The 16,106-nt window shown below is 37.9% G+C and overlaps 1 protein-coding gene across 6 annotated transcripts in view; it reads left to right on the forward strand.

The window, feature by feature from the left end:
* Positions 1–16,106, forward strand: part of hook3 (hook microtubule-tethering protein 3) — a 92,164-nt gene that overhangs the window by 56,388 nt on the left and 19,670 nt on the right. For 5 of the 6 annotated variants that reach the window (XM_059654777.1, XM_048522395.2, XM_059654798.1 and 2 more), the window contains 6 exons: positions 1,733–1,873; positions 5,733–5,820; positions 8,627–8,661; positions 10,974–11,056; positions 11,365–11,465; positions 14,940–15,044. In XM_059654777.1, the coding sequence (XP_059510760.1) occupies positions 1,733–1,873; positions 5,733–5,820; positions 8,627–8,661; positions 10,974–11,056; positions 11,365–11,465; positions 14,940–15,044 (553 nt within the window). Of the gene's footprint in view, positions 1–1,732; positions 1,874–5,732; positions 5,821–8,159; positions 8,429–8,626; positions 8,662–10,973; positions 11,057–11,364; positions 11,466–14,939; positions 15,045–16,106 lie in introns of those variants that run through there. The other variant, XR_009447247.1, reaches the window with a different exon arrangement.

Genomic DNA, 16,106 nt, shown 5'->3' on the forward strand with positions numbered 1-16,106 from the left:
CAGAGATCATCAACAGAATCACCTCCGGTTCTTTTATCATTCACATTATATTTGAGCCCTTTGGTTCTCTGACACTCTACCAATGAGAGAGGTTTTTATACACCTCTTCCAGGTTTGTCACGCTTTTGAACAGCTTGAGTAAATCTCCTATAGCATCAGAATAGCACCATCTTCATGTAATAAGCCTCTTGTACCTGGACTGTTTTCAAATCTTTTTGCACTTTCTCCATTATCTTTGCATCCATCTGAAAGTGTTGTGTCCAGAATAGGACACAATATTCCAGTTTAGCCTGATCAAATATTTTACATATGTTTTTTGTCAACTTCTTTGCATTTGCACTCTGATTCTATTTATAAAGCACAGAATCTCCCATGAATTAACTGCTTTCTGAACCTGGCCTGTCCCTTCAGTGTTTTGTGCATGTATAGCCCTGTATTTCTCTGCTTCTGCACTAATTTTAAAAATGTATTCTGTGCTTTATATTGCCTCCTTGTTGTCCTACCAAAACGTATCAATTCGTACTTCGCTAAAGTCTATCGGCTTTGCATTTCCCTGTTTCTCACCAATATGACTGTCTCTTAAAGTGTGACGTGTCTGTTTGTAGTTGATTTCCAAGCTTTGTATTACCTGCAAGTTTTGAAATTGTGCCCAGTGCTCCCAAGCGTACATCATATTGATCAAGAAAAGAAATGATTGTGGTTCCAACCTCTGGGGAACCTGACTGTTTGCCTTCCTCCAGTACAAAAAACATCTACACTGCTATTGCTTCCTGTCATCCAGCTAACTTTGTATCCATGCTCATCTGGTCACGATAATCCATATGCTTCACTTTGCTGGTAGGCCATTATGTGGCATCTTATCAAAAGCCTTTGCGAACCACATTGATTCCATTCCCCTCCTAAACCACCTTTATATGTTGAATCTGCTTTCACCTAATCTGTTAATCCATCAAAAAACTCAGTCAAATTAGTTAAACACAATTTACTGTCAACAAATTAGTGCCAGCTTTCTTTGATTAAACCATGTCTATTCCAGGGAGAGTTAATTTTGTTCTCTTCTATGCTGTAAATTGCACAATAGTAGCTTCTCCAGTCGCTCAACGTAACTGAATTCTCTCAGTCAGGAAACAATTCTGGCAAATCAGTCCTACACCCTTTTCTCTAATTAGTTTCCAGAGGTTGGACAATGTTTCAGCTGAGAACTAAACAATAATTGATAAAGATTTAGCATTAACTTTGTGTTTTGTATTGTATGTTTTAATTTATGAAGCTCAAAATCTTGTTTTTTTTTAAAATGCCTTCTCAATTAGTCTTCCCACCTTCAAAGATTTGTGTACATGATCCAACTCCCACGTGCCTCTCTATTCTTGCGCTTATTTTGGAATTGGGCTATACAATTTACTTTTCCAGATTCTTTCTTCCAAAAAGTGCCACTATTACAGCAGAGAAGGGTCTAGGCCCGAAAATCAGCTTTCCTGCTCCTATGATGCTGCTTGGCCTGCTGTGTTCATCCAGCTCTCTACCTTGTTATTTCAGAGTTTATAGGTTAATTTTTTTCCCCCATATAGAATGGACATGTATGTGTTCAAAGTGATTCATCAGGAATATATAAAAGAATTACAAGAATGTGGGAAGAGTCAAGAGTTTTAGTCTTTTGAGATTCCTAGTAGAATATTTTCTATGAATAAATTACAGAAAGTGCTATTATTTGGATTTTATATTTCTGTTCCAGGGAAAAACTTATCCGGTTACAGCATGAAAACAAGATTCTGAAGTTGAACCAAGAGGGATCAGATAACGAAAAGATAGCCCTACTGCAAAGCTTGCTGGAGGATGCCAACAGAAGGGAGAGTGAACTGGAAACAGAGAATAGGTAGGAAATGATGATTTGCTATAATAATTAATAGTAGCACACTTCTCAAAACTGATTTATTTATACCAATTCAGTAAATGGTATTAATGCAAGATGCAACATAAGCATTTTTAAAAACATTCTCACAGGTTTTGGGCATTGTCGCCAGGCAAGCATTTATTGCCCATCCTGAATCCTTCTGGAGAAGGTGGTGGTGTGCTGTCTTCTTAAACTGTTGCAATTCAATAAGTGTAGGGATACCATCAGTTCAAGTGAGAAGCGAGTCCCAGAATTTTGACCCAGCAAGTATTGATACGATAGATATACAGTCATTCCTTCATATTTATGAGGGTTCCATTCTTGACAAATCCAACAAGCGATGACAGTTATGAGTACACATCTTGATTAAAATAGATTAAAAATTGCGCATGTGCAACACAAATCAATACCCTTGTGCAAAAATCAAGGATGCTGATTTTTGTTAATGTTTTTGGCACAGATTGGCAAATTTGTGATTTTGCGGATGCAGAAGATTTATTGTACTTGGAAATCATAGTCAGGTTTGGAATGGAACTTGCAGCTGGTGGTTTTCTCTTGCATTCTATGCCTTAGCCTTCTAGGGAGTAGAAGTCATAGATTTGAACCTTGGGGAGCAGTTAACATGCATCTTCTAGATGGTACACACTTGATGTCACTGTCAGTAGTGAAGGGACTGAATATTGATAGTGGATAGGGTTCCAATCAAGTGGACTGCGTTGTCCTGCATTGTGTCAAAGATTCCTTGAGTGTTGTTAGACATACACTCATCCAGGGAAGTGGGGAATATTCCGAAACTTTGCTGATTTGTGCTTGTAGATGGTGGACGAGCATTGGGGAGAAAGTTCAGGTGAGTTACTTGCCACAGAACTTGTAGCTTCTAACCTGCTGTTGTAGCCACAATATTTAAACGACTAGACTAGTTCGGTTTCTGATCAGTGACAATCTCCAGGATGTTAATAGTGGGGGATTCGTCAGTGATGATGTCATTGAATGTCAAGGGGCAACTTTAAATTCTTTCTGTTTGGAGATGGTCGTTACTTGGCATTTATGTGCGTACATATTTTAGGCTATTTATCAGCCTTGGTTGTTCAGATGTTCCTGCATATAGGCATAGATTGCTTCTGTATCTGAGATGGTGTGGAATATTGTGGAATTGTCAATGAACGTCCCACTTCAGACCTTATGATGGAGGGAACGTTATTGAGAAAGCATCTGAGGATAGTTGGACCCACGGCACTGCCTTGAGGAAGTCCTGCAGTTATCAGTGCTTTTGTGCTGTTGTTTTAATCCATCAGATGAACCCACTTTTTATTTCAAAATCAAAATACTTCCATAGCCATTGCAAAACATTATTTCAGCAACATTTGTCTGAGACTAATTGAGATGGATTTCAGAGGAAAAGTGATAGTTTTCCTGATTCATTTAGAGTAGTTGGGCTGTGGCTGCATCTAAACCTTTACCATCGTAACCAATTTCTGGCCTGTAAAGGATTTCCAGCAAGAGGGTTGCAGGGAGATGGTTAAATTACCTGGTGAGTTACATTTTGGCATGCTTGGCATATCCTCGTAATACGTTGTATCTAGGTACATATTAGGTAATTATACTGGGGAGTACAGGAATGATGGAACTGAGTTACTTACTAGTGACAGCATAAAGCAGCTTTTTGTGTTTGTTAAACACAGTAAAGAGGAAATGGGAGAAGAGATCTATTGCACAAACAGAACAGCCTAGAAATATTTGGAGTCAGGCAGTCTCTGAGGTGGAACAGAATGGTTGACATTTTGGATGTGTGGCATTTATCCAAACTGGACGATGTTACAGATAAAAAGTTTCTATAAAGGAATAGAACAAATAGCCACAAGGCAAAGGAGCAGGCCAGACATCCCCTTAAGCATCTTCTGCCATTTACTAGGATCAAAGTTGATCTTCAAGCTCAAAGTTTTCTCATGTGATCACCCCATCTCTCGATTCCTTTCAAAGGTCCACAGTCCTCTGAGGAATTTTCCCCTCGTCTCAGTCCTAAATGAATGCACCTTATCCTGAAATTGTCCCTAATTCTATGTTCCCCAGCTACAGGAAATAACTTGATCCTTTCTCCCAAGCACTCTAGGAGTCTTAAATTTCAATTAGATTATCTAATTTAGGCCCATTCTACTCAGTCTTGGGTCGCTTTACAACTGTCTCATCCCAGATACAATCAAATGTACTCCTAAGGCATATATATCTTTACTTCATTGGAACAAAGACTGGTCTAGAATATGCTGGTCTCCCGAAAACCTTGTACAACTGCTATACAGTTTCTTTATTTTTGAACTCCAGCCCCTTGCAATAAGTTGTCATATTGTTTCTAATTGCTTATTGTACCTACATATTTATTAACTTGGTGTGTCTCATACAAAGACACACAAAATCCCTCAACACCAATATTTAATAGATCTTAATTGAAAGAGTATAGTTTTCTATCCTTCCAACCAATTTGAATACTCTTGTGTTTCCCTATTATACTCTGTCACCTCTTCGTACTGGCTTAACCTTTTTAACTGCCTGCACAGTGTTAGTCCCCCCCATGGCCTACTTTTTTTTAACTTAGCTTTGTATCATCAGTTGCTTTATTGCCTGTGAAGAACGTGGGGATACCTTAATCAAGAAAGACACTGAATTAAGATTCTTTTTTTTTTCTGTGGAAAATTTGTTGTCCTCTGGAATTCGGCTGCAAAGAAGTTAATCAAATACTGCTTAAAATGTTGCCATCATTGTTTGGGCTGAGCTCGTGAGGGAGAATAAAAGGAGGTGCAGGGGACATGATGTTTTAGAAGTAAGATGGGAAAGAGATAGAATATCAAGAGCGACCAAGGAGGATGAATTAGTAGAGGATGTAGGGAGGTGATAAAATCCACAGGGAGCAATGAAGGGAGTTGGGTTAACAAAGGTTGATGACAAGATAAGGAGCAGGTAACTAAAAGCGGCAAATGGCAAATAGGAGAAGGAATATTTGTTTTGTAATTGTATCTATGTGTGAGCATAGCTATTGCTATCTGCCATAGCAGGTTTGCATCCTATCATGGCAGATAGTGAAAGTTGATCTCAGTGAAGGAAAGATAGTGGCATAGAAAAATGATGTCAGTGGACTAGTATGGGTCCACTGAGGCTAATGTCTTGAGAGCATGGGTTCAAATCCTACCACGAGAGTACTTGTTAAAGCATGCTGGAGCATAGAGTATAAGGAGAAAGAAGTGGTAATGTTGAATTTGTATAAGGCATTGATGGACCTCAGCAGGAATATTGCTCATAGTTCTGGGTGTTGCAGTACAGAAATAATGTGAATACATTGGAGAATGTAAAACTTTTTGTACTAAGGATGAGAAACTACACTTAGGATAGCTTAGAGATGTTGGGACTGTTTTGTTCGGTCAGAAAGTGGCTAAGAGCTGATGTGAAAGAAATTTTGAAAATCGTAAGAGATCTTGGGAGAAAGATATGAAGAAGCTTTCTTACACATACAAAGATCAAGAAGGAGAGGGCACAGATTCAAAATGATATGCAAAAGAAGCAAGTGTCATGTGAGAAAAAGATCTTTTTCACATGATGAGTATTTTGGGTTTAGAATACACTGCCTGGAAGTATGATGGAGGCAGGCTCAATTTGAGGCAAATGAACAGCTTGGATGATTATTTAGAAGCAATGCGCGAGGGTATGGGAAAAGACAAAAGAATGGCACTAAGTCATGTGCTGAATTGGAGAACCAGTGTAGACAAGATGGGCTGAATTGCCTCCTGCATTGTAACACTTCTGTGATTCTGTGGACTGAAATGTCTTTTGATTTTATTTTGTTTGCTGAAAGGCTAGCCAATCAGAGGATTTTGGAAATACAGTCTCAGGTTGAAGAGCTTCAGAAGGCATTGCAAGATCAGGGCTCAAGAGCAGAAGATGTGAGTGCGCCTACAGTGCAAAAATTATGTTTAATACATCAATGTCATGCTCAATGAGCTGCACGGATTGTTTTAAAATGAGCTTAACTCATTAACAGGAAGACTTGCAAATGGCTTGAAATCCTTTGCCTGTGCTATTTAATTGTATATTCAGTTTATTTTCTTTTGCTTTTTAGCTCAATGTCACATGCAATGTCAAGCATCAATTTTTTGTGTCATTACAAAAGTTCCAACTTTATTTATCCCACTGATCGGTTATCAGAATGACATGGAATAAGTACCGAAGGACCTCAATCACAGTCCCCACCCACCGCCAATGTAAAGTCTGCTTTAGTTCTGCAGTACCCCATAAAGTGGTTGGGATCTGAAACTCTGTAGATCATTACTTACTGACTGCTGTCTTAAAAATGTTTTGCTAAAAATATCTGACTTGTAAAAACAGTTTATTTATTGACCATAAACAAGAAACATTAATGCTCGCTAGCCATTGTGTAATTATGACATCCCACCTATCGTAATTTATACATCTTCCAGATAGATTAATTAATCTACCTCCAATTTTACGGTTAAATTCTAGCAAAAAGAATTTAATAATCCATGTTCTGTATTCATGCTACTAATGAAAATCATTATGAAATGAGTTTTATGAGTAAATCTATTAGTGCCTGAATCCAAAGGAACTGTTTCAAACATTAGGAAAATACAACTTTATTTTTTTGGGGATGCAAACATCAGCAATGAACAATTGCAAATTGCCATTACATATTTTATTTATTTTATTTTATACTAATTTTATTTTATTTATCAATCCTGGACAATGCCAAGCAAGCACAAAATCTAAGCAGGGTAAAATAAATTATCTAAGAAAGTAGAAAGTATTGAAGAATCTACCATTTTTTGAGCTGGGCAAGTTTTTAAAAGGAGGGCTTTTTATCTTATTAAATATCACAATTATTTCAGAACTCATAAGAACTTTAGTACAAAGATTAAAAAAAATGCTCCCCAGAGCTTCAAATTTGAGGCAAATACCTAACAACAAAGTTTCGAACAGATTTTTTTTAGGAGGTTGGGGGGTTGGTGGTGGGAGGACATCATTCAGTATTAATGACCAAGGACTCATGGGTACTTCAATAAATAACTATTGTTACCAAGAGGTACAGACCAGAAGGCAAGTAGTTTTCAAATAAATATTAAAAATACCTCTAAGTTAGGACTGTTTGCAGGAGATCCTGAGTTTTGGAGAGAACTGAGTTCGGAATCTGAGTGGGTCGAGAGCAAGCTTGCAACACCATCAATGGATAAAGTAGGTACTGTAGGCATTAATTCAATGTGAATAAAAACTATAGGGCTCCTCAGGTTAACACAATTGTGCCCTGAGAGAACAAGCCCTTAATTAGGAATCTGTATTGAAGTATTGATTTCCATGCTTTCCTTGAACATAAAGTTATACAGAACGGAAATGGACCCTTCAGTGCAACTCATCCATGCCAACAAGACATCTCAATCAGACCTAGTACCATGTGCTGGCATTTGGCCTATACGCCTCTAAACTCTTTCTAATTATGTACCCATACCAATGCCTTTTAAATGCTGTAATTGTACCAGCCTCCTCCAATTCCTGTAGCAGCTTATTTCATACACGCATGACGCTCTGCATGAAAAGGCTACCCCTCAGGTCCTTTTTAAATCTTTAACCTCTCACCTTAAACCTATGCCCTCTAGGTTTGGACTCTCCTGCCCTAGAAAAAAGACCTTGGCTATTCACTCTATCCACGCCCTCATGATTTTATATGCCTCTATAAGGTTACCCCAGGTTTGCTCCAGGGAGAAAAAGCCCCAGCCCATTCAGCCTGGCCCTATAACTCAAACCACCCCCCACCCCCCCCCCCACCAATCCCAGCAACATCATTGTAAATCTTTTCTGCATCTTCTCAAGTTTGACAACATCATATAGAAGAGTGACCAGAATTGTATGCCATATTCCAAAAGTTGCCTCACCAGTGTCCCGTATGTCGCAACTTGACATCCCAACTCCAACATGTTTCATAATTTATTCTAAAGGCTTATTATAAGTATTAGGAAGTAGTTTTATACATTCTCTAGCAAGTCTGTTTATGAAACCCTGAGAAATACATTGAATTTTCCACACGGTTTTGTAGGGTTTTTTAAAATATTAGCTTCTAAACCTTAATGCTGACATTGGAAAAGATTAAATTAGCTCCTTAAATTTTCCTTTCTGTTGTCCGTTTGTAGTCAGAAACGCAGATGCTGCTCCTCGGTGATCAGAAATGGCAACCTGTACGTGTGTTTCATTTCTGTAAATGTCATTTGTGTTTTAGTGTGGAATCTGGAAGCCACTCATATGCTTGAAAGCAATGTGGATATTAAGAGATATGTATGAATAAAGTTCTCCAGATCAGGAGAGATGGTGGAACTACTACTCATATCAGCTGAGAAGACAGACAAAACATTCATGTGCCAGAAATTAAGAGGCTTAAATTTTTCTCGTTCACCTGTAACTGAAGAGTTTCTTCTGCTGGCTGGTGTTTTTGCTTCCTACTAACATATTATCTCTGTTTCTTGGCATGGCCATCTTCTGTAGGCTATTGTGAGTATGCCTTCATTTAAGTAACATCTTACATTGCTAACTGCTAGCATGTACTAATATCAAACAAATATTAAATCTTTGAACACAGTTATTATATAAATTTCATCAATAAATTTTGTATTTGGTCGTGTTTCACATAGGATTGCTTTGGAGCTTGATTCTTCTTATAATAGTCTTATGTTTTCGTATTTTTTGCAGTCAATTCTTCTGAAAAAGAAACTGGAGGAGCATCTGTAAGTACTTTATTTTTTACCAAAAGATCAAAAATGCCATTTGACTAGATATCATTAGCAAATTGGATATTAGTGTCATGGTTTAATTTATATTGGTAATTTTAAACAATATTTCTTTTCTACTCCTCTTCTTAAATATTCATTATTAGGCTGTGGAAATTTTCTACTGAAAATGTTTTCCATCATGTAGGTGATGAATGAAACCGATTTATAGGATATTTCTGTAATTTGAAGGTCAAAATCTGGGGCTGTGAATACTGACTCTCGGATGAATTTCCTCCTATATGTGGCAGCTTATCTGGGAAGCTAATAAACCAGCTAGCATCTACTCCATTCCACTCTGACAAATTGGCAAATGCATGTTTTTTTGGTTGATGACATACCCATAATTTCAACCATTTCATCAGCTGAAGCAATGATTAAAATAATATGAATTTAAATGCATCACCAATGAAAGTCAAAATGTGCTTGAGGCAAAAGTGAAATCTTGTAGTGTGAAAATTGTAAATTACTAAAATGGTCCATTGTTAATGTTTATTACAAACAAGGACTCAGAATGCTGGAGAAATTCAGTAGATCTGACAGCGTCTGTCGAGAGAAAGAAAGAGTTAACTTTTCAAATCTGGTATGACTCTTCAGTTCTAAAGACTCAATGTTACTACTGTTTCAGTATTTTCTGTATGTTGCAGGTTTCTAGCAATTGCAGTAGTTTGCATTTATTTGAGCAAATTCTATTGCGTCGGGCTTGTAGATCTTAAGTCTGTCAGACAAACTAGTCAGTGCTTTTATGCAATGGTTCATTGTCTGTAAGGTCACTCAAAGTTACATGCGGAGTAAGAAAAGCACTTAGTCATAGTCATAGAGCTGTACAGCATGGAAACAAACCCTTTAGTTCAGCTTACCATGCCAGCCAAATATTCTAAATTAATCTTGCCTCATTGTCAGCATTTGGCCCAAATCACTCCAAACCCCCTCTATTCATATACCCATCCGCATGCTTTTAAAATGTTGTAATTGTACCAGCCTTCTCCACTTCCTGTGGCCGCTCATCCCACACATGCACCACACTGTGTGAGATACAAATCTTCAGAGACTGTTACATAGAAGAACAAACAAGGCACTTTTTTTTCCAACCCACCATCTCCCACTAATCCTTTCTCTCCTATTTACACTACACTTCACACTTAGTAATTGATCTGCTATAACTGAAAGTATTTGCAGTTTTTGAGTGGCCTGTATCCTCGGTTGCACCCAAGTTCCATTCACCTATTAACTCTTTGCTCAGTGATCTACATCGACTCCTTGTCAAGCGCCGTCTTAATTCTAATATTCTTCTATCTATTTTCAAGGCCCTACGTGGCCTTACCTTTCATTAGCGCTGTAATTCCCAGCTCCAGAATCCCGTGAAATGTTTATGCTCATCTAATTCTGACTCACCTGAGCATCCAGAATTGTAGTTGCTTTGCAACTGGAAACTCTGCTTTTGTTTGCATGTGCCTTATGCTCTGGAATTTACTTCCTATTCCCCTCAGCTTCACTACTTTGTTTCCTTTTTGAAGACTTTTCTCAAAATCTACTTCATTGATCAAGTTTTTAATCATCTCACCTGATAGATCCTTGTGTGGTTTTTTTTTCTTTTCATTTCTTCTGTTGGGCACCGTGATTTGTTTTATCATGTTAAGGATGCACTTTAAATACTAGTAGTTTGTTAGGTTAAAGGACAAAATGTGGAATGAAAATCTTTCTTCCAAAATTGGGTTTCCCTTTTTAAGTAGGCTGTTAACATCTTTACACAGGATAGATTGCCATCTTGCAAATTCTGAGATTAAAACCACTTTATTTTTAATTATCCAGTAAAATCCTAACGTCCCAAGGTAATGCCATACCAATGGATTGCTTCAGAACTATTTTCTCTCTGGAGCATAACATACTTCTAGAAAAGAAGATTGGGGACTCTATTTGCTCTGTAGTTCAATGGATTCAACACCTGGCCTTACATTGCATAATTCGGAGTGAGATAGTGATATTAAATGCACGTGCAGTGCATTAGATAAGCAGTTGTCCTGCAATGGTGCTCAAGATGATTCAGCAGATATACCGAAATGAAAGAGGACATGGAGGGAACAGTTTGCATGGAAGTGTTGTGCAATTAGCATCTTTAGTTTGTTAACATTCCTTCCACTTACCCAATGTCTGTAGTATATTTGAAAAATCTCTAACATAGTGTGTTTTCCAATTTTCAAATAAACTTGTAAGATTTGTTAGCACCTCAGAATTTTAAGAATATTGTATCATTACATTGCATGTTTCAGGGAGAAGCTTCATGAAGCCCACACTGAGCTTCAGAAGAAACGAGCTTACATTGATGATTTAGAACCAAAATACAATAACAGCTGTAAGTCTTTTTAATTTTGTAAATAGATCCATATGTTAATTTTAATAAATCATTCTTATTTTATCAGAACAGTTTTTTAACATTTTATAAAAGGCCCAGATTCTAGTATTTGTTGTGATATCTATTGATCATTTGGCATACGAGTAATTTGTTTACTTGACTGAGTTATTTGGGTACTGACTGTACAGCTGTTCAATTTTTAATTTATTATTGCCATGATCAAGCAGCTTTTTTAAAATTGCTGTAATACTGTACAGACATACCAATTTAATGAAGCAAATCAACTATTCTGTTTCTGCTTAATACAGCTCAAAAAATTGAAGAGCTTCAAGAAGCCTTGAGAAAGAAAGATGAAGATATGAAACAAATGGAGGACCGATACAAGAAGTACCTAGAAAAGGCTAAGAGTGTGAGTATAATTTCCCTGAATTTTCATGAAGATGTCTATTATAGGGTCACCTGAAATTAGTTAAAATCACAGTTAATTCAGTTGGTGTTGTTGGTTGATACCTTTTTCATATGGTTTTTTTGTAAATTGTGAACTGTGACTCACCATTGAAAAGCTGCAGAGCATTGGGAATCCTTGTCCATGAATCACAAAAAATTAGCATCTAAGTTTGGTGGATAATAGGGAAGGCGGAGGGAATGGAGTATAAAAGTGGAAAAGTCTTGTTAAAACTGTACAAGGCACTAGTCAGGCCGCAGCTGGCATACTTTGAACAGTTGGGCCCCTTGACCAAGGCAAGATATACCAACAATGGAGGCAGTCCAGAGAAAGTTCATTGGGATGATCCTGGGTTTTGGGAGGGTGGGGATTTTCTTATGAGAAGCTCTCTGTACTCATTGGGAGTATTGATGAATGAAAGACTTTATTGAAACATACAAGATTCTTAGAGGACTTCACAGGGTAGATGCAGAGAGGTTTGCTCGCCTTGTGAGAATCTAGGCCACAATTTCAGAGTAAAAGATTGTCTATTTAATACAAATAAGGAAGAATTTCTTCTGAGGGTAGTGAATTTGTAGAATTTTTTACCACAGAGGACTGTTGAAGCTGGGTTGTTAAGTATATTCAAGGCTGTTAGAGACAGGTTTTTAATCAATGAGGGAATCAAAGGTTACAAGAAAAAGGGAAGTGGAGTGGAGGATTATCAGATTAGTCATGATTTCAATGAATAGCAGAATAGACTCACTTGGCTGAATGGCCTGCTTCTGCATTTTCGTCTTGTGCATCTTCTCCATTTGAGCTTGTATATTTAGTTCAATATCTGCTATGGGCTGATAGTTTGTTTTATTTATTAGTCAGTGAACAGTTCTACTCCTTCAGGATAGATGGAAAATAATTGATGAAGCTGTTGAAAATGGTTTAACCAAGGATCCTGTGCTGAGAATCTTGTGCAGCAATGTCCTGGAGCTGCACCAATTGATGCCTGTTGACAGTGACCTTGACCACTATAATTTCAGCTAAGATGAGGGTATTTAGCAGGATAATACTTGCATGTGGCTTATCTATTCTTCTGTCTAAATCTTGCAGAATAATTATTTCTCAAAGTAATTACCCACATTAGGCCCATATCATTTCAGGGTAAGCCTACCTTTTAACTCCAACCGTCATTTCTAAATATGAAAGCATAAAATATCCAATTCTTCCATTGTATTTTTAACATCCATAAATAGAACCATCCTTCATTCCTGAACAGTTCTTCACACACTAAGTCTTCTTTTACTTTGCTTGGGCTTATAAACTCTCAATAACCATTTCCTTTAAAGCCCTTACTTATAATGCAGGATTGTATTATTTTTTGCCTCACTCAATGCAACACACAAATGCACAAATATACTTACTTCATGATTTTATTTTGTATTTGAAGATTTTTTTCTCATTGTTGATCCACTGCCCTGTTTGCTAACGTTTGATTTTTCACTTGTTACAAAAGAATGCAATTAATGTTCTTGTTCTGAGTACCACAGAAGTGTTATATCATTTGAGAAAGCCCAACACTTATTCTTATCTTCTCAAGTATGCTTTTCTGATCTTAAGTAGCTGTTGCTTCAGTTTTCTCTCGATATCAAGCAATCATTTTGTGTTACACTGAAAGCATCCTGATTGAGGAGCTGGTTTCAGATATTTTCTGAATGGTATTTCCCCACTCTGAGTACATCTTTCTTCCACTTGATTTTGGGGTAATTAGAATCATATTAGAAGGCTCTATTGTTTTTGCAAATTTCTCTTGAGCTGGCCTTCCGTCTCCCCCTCTGTCTCATGACCACTTGCAGTACACATCATGAAGGGAACATTTCCCTTCCTTTTTCTTAACTCTTACTCCATGATTGTTGTCTTAACAACCCTATTCTGTGTCCTTAAATTTTAACTCTATAGCAAATTGTTCTACTGACAGGCTGCCTACTTTTTTTTCTCCTTTTCTATCTCCGAAGAAAGTCAAATAACTCGGAATATAAAATGTCTAGTCATGTTTTGACAAATGCCGTGGCTCTTAAAACTGCGACCTCTGCATATTTAATGGTTCTGATTCCAGTTTTGTTTTAAATGCATTAACTATGCTCAGTGTTACTGTGAGACAAACCTCACTTAACTGAGAAAACACACCATTTCAGATAATATATCACTGACTACTGTGAATAGATGCATCTGTATCTTACTCATAATGGATGACGAGACAAGATCACTAACAATGAAGTAAAGAACATGTTTACAAAGACATCACTGAAGCTGAGACACAGCAAACACTTTATTAACCAGCACCTATGGGACCAGGTGTGTGCTGGTTGATCAAGAGGTTCACATATTCAGTGAAAAAATCACTAAGTAATGCAGGAGGTATACCCATCGCTCTTCTACATTATTTGCAGCATAAAAATTAATGCAACTTTCCTGTAAATAAACCTTACCAGCAGAGAATTTTGTCATTTGCAACCTTAATTGGCTACTCAGACTTTGTGGAGATTGTGACATAATATAGTAAACTTTCGGTATTTGACATATATAACTTTGCTGGTTTATCAAGAGTGCCGGTTCATAGGTCGCCAGTCAAAACAAAGTTTGCTCCAATTAATGATCATAACTGTTGATTGGATGTTTTGGAATGATGTACGACTGCCAAAAGCAGATGTTTTTATCGGAAATAGTAGGAACTGCAGATGCTGGAGAATCCGAGAGAACAAGGTGTAGAGCTGGATGAACACAGCAGGCCAAGCAGCATCAGAGGAGCAGGAAGGCTGATGTTTCGGGCCTAGACCCTTCTTCAGAAATCCATTTCTGAAGAAGAGTCTAGGCCTGAAACGTCTGCCTTCCTTGATATCGCTGCTTTTATTAGAGCTCGTGGGTAACAAAGAATGCGGGGCAAACAGCCATGATGCTGCGAAGATTTGCTTGAAGCAATGTAACATGTGCATTGACTTGTTGGGAAGCCTATATTGATGAAGAAAGGAATAGTATGCTATTGTGACAGAAGGAGCAAAGCTTTTGAACCACGGAATTGTGCCAATGTGGAGGCAGTGTTTGAGAGAAAAAGGCATTAGTGAAGTCAGTAGAATCCACAAATGAAACTGGCAGAAACATGGCTGTTGGGCTCTTAGTGAACAATGTCTAAGACATTTTGATTTACATAGTTATTGATGGTTCCAATCTGCCACGAACTTACTTATTATTAGCAGTATCATCTTTGAGTATTCTGCTTTCCATGAACAACTAAAATTTTGCGTTAACAAAGTGGAGCTGGATGAAAACAGCAGGCCAAGCAGCATCTTAGGAGCACAAAAACTGACATTTCAGGTCTAGACCCTCTTTTTTTTTTTCCTCTATGACTACACCCATTAGTACATTAATAAATAACATGCTTATATATAAGTGCCCATTTTCTTTTAGGTTATCAGGACCTTGGATCCCAAACAGAACCAAGGAGCAGCCCCCGAAGTTCAATCTTTGAAAAATCAGCTGCAAGAAAAGGAACGAATGTTGCATTCCTTAACGGTATGGCACTTTTCATTTGGCACGATTGTCAGTTATCTGAGCAAATTATTCCCAGTTTGTTATGAACACATTATTCTAAGCAGTTTGAATCTATTTTCAGGAAGTAAATTATTGTGAATTTTCACATTTTCAGTTATTTGCACTGCAACCCATCTGCCAACATTGACTGTTATTACAAAAGCTTACATTTATACAGTGCCCATTATAGAGTAAAATGTCCAATGTGTTTCATTCTTGGAGGTATTTCATTCAGTAAGTGGAGAAGAAACATTTGAGGCAGTGACTAAGTGAGTTAGGAGGGAGAAATCTTTACATTTCTTCGGGGGGTGGGGGGATTGTAGGTAAGCAAACATTCAGAGCTCCAGTTGCAAAACGTAGTACAATTCAGTACAGCATAGGAACAAGCTCTTTGGTTGACCCAGCCTGCGCTGATTCCTAGTCCTTTTTTAGACCTGCTACTTCGTGCCTATGCGTGGTTTCTGTCCCTCTGTTCACCACCTATTCATGTGTCGATTGAGATACACTTAAACATTGCTAGGATGGCTTCCACCATCTCCACTGGCAGTGTATTCCAGGCACCCATCACCCTCTGTGAAAGACCTTCGCTGCACTTCTCCCCTAAACTTCCTCCTCTCACCTTGAACCTGGGTGCTGTTGTAATTGACCTTTCCATTCTGGGTGTTGGGGGGGGAATGGCTCTGACTCTCCACCCTAAATATGCCTGTCATAATTTTGCAGACCTCTGTCAGGTAGCCCCTCAGCCTCTGTCTTTACAATGAAAATAATCCGAGTTTATTCAACCTTTCCTCATAACTAAAACTTTCTAGACCAGGCGACATTCTGGTAAACTTTCTCTGCACCGTGTCTAAATCATCCACATAGTTTTGTTCTGGTCACCACACTAACAGCACTCAGTATTCCAAATGTGGCCGAACTGAAGCTTTATACAGCTGTAACATGTCAACTTTTATATTCGATGCTCCGGCTGATGAAGGCAAGCATGCTGTATGCCATCTTGACCACCTTTATTCACCTATGTTCCTGTAAGAGTGTTTTTCCCCA

The sequence above is a fragment of the Stegostoma tigrinum genome, chromosome 1 (genome assembly GCF_030684315.1).
Source record: "Stegostoma tigrinum isolate sSteTig4 chromosome 1, sSteTig4.hap1, whole genome shotgun sequence".
Classification (NCBI taxonomy): Eukaryota; Metazoa; Chordata; class Chondrichthyes; order Orectolobiformes; family Stegostomatidae; genus Stegostoma; species Stegostoma tigrinum.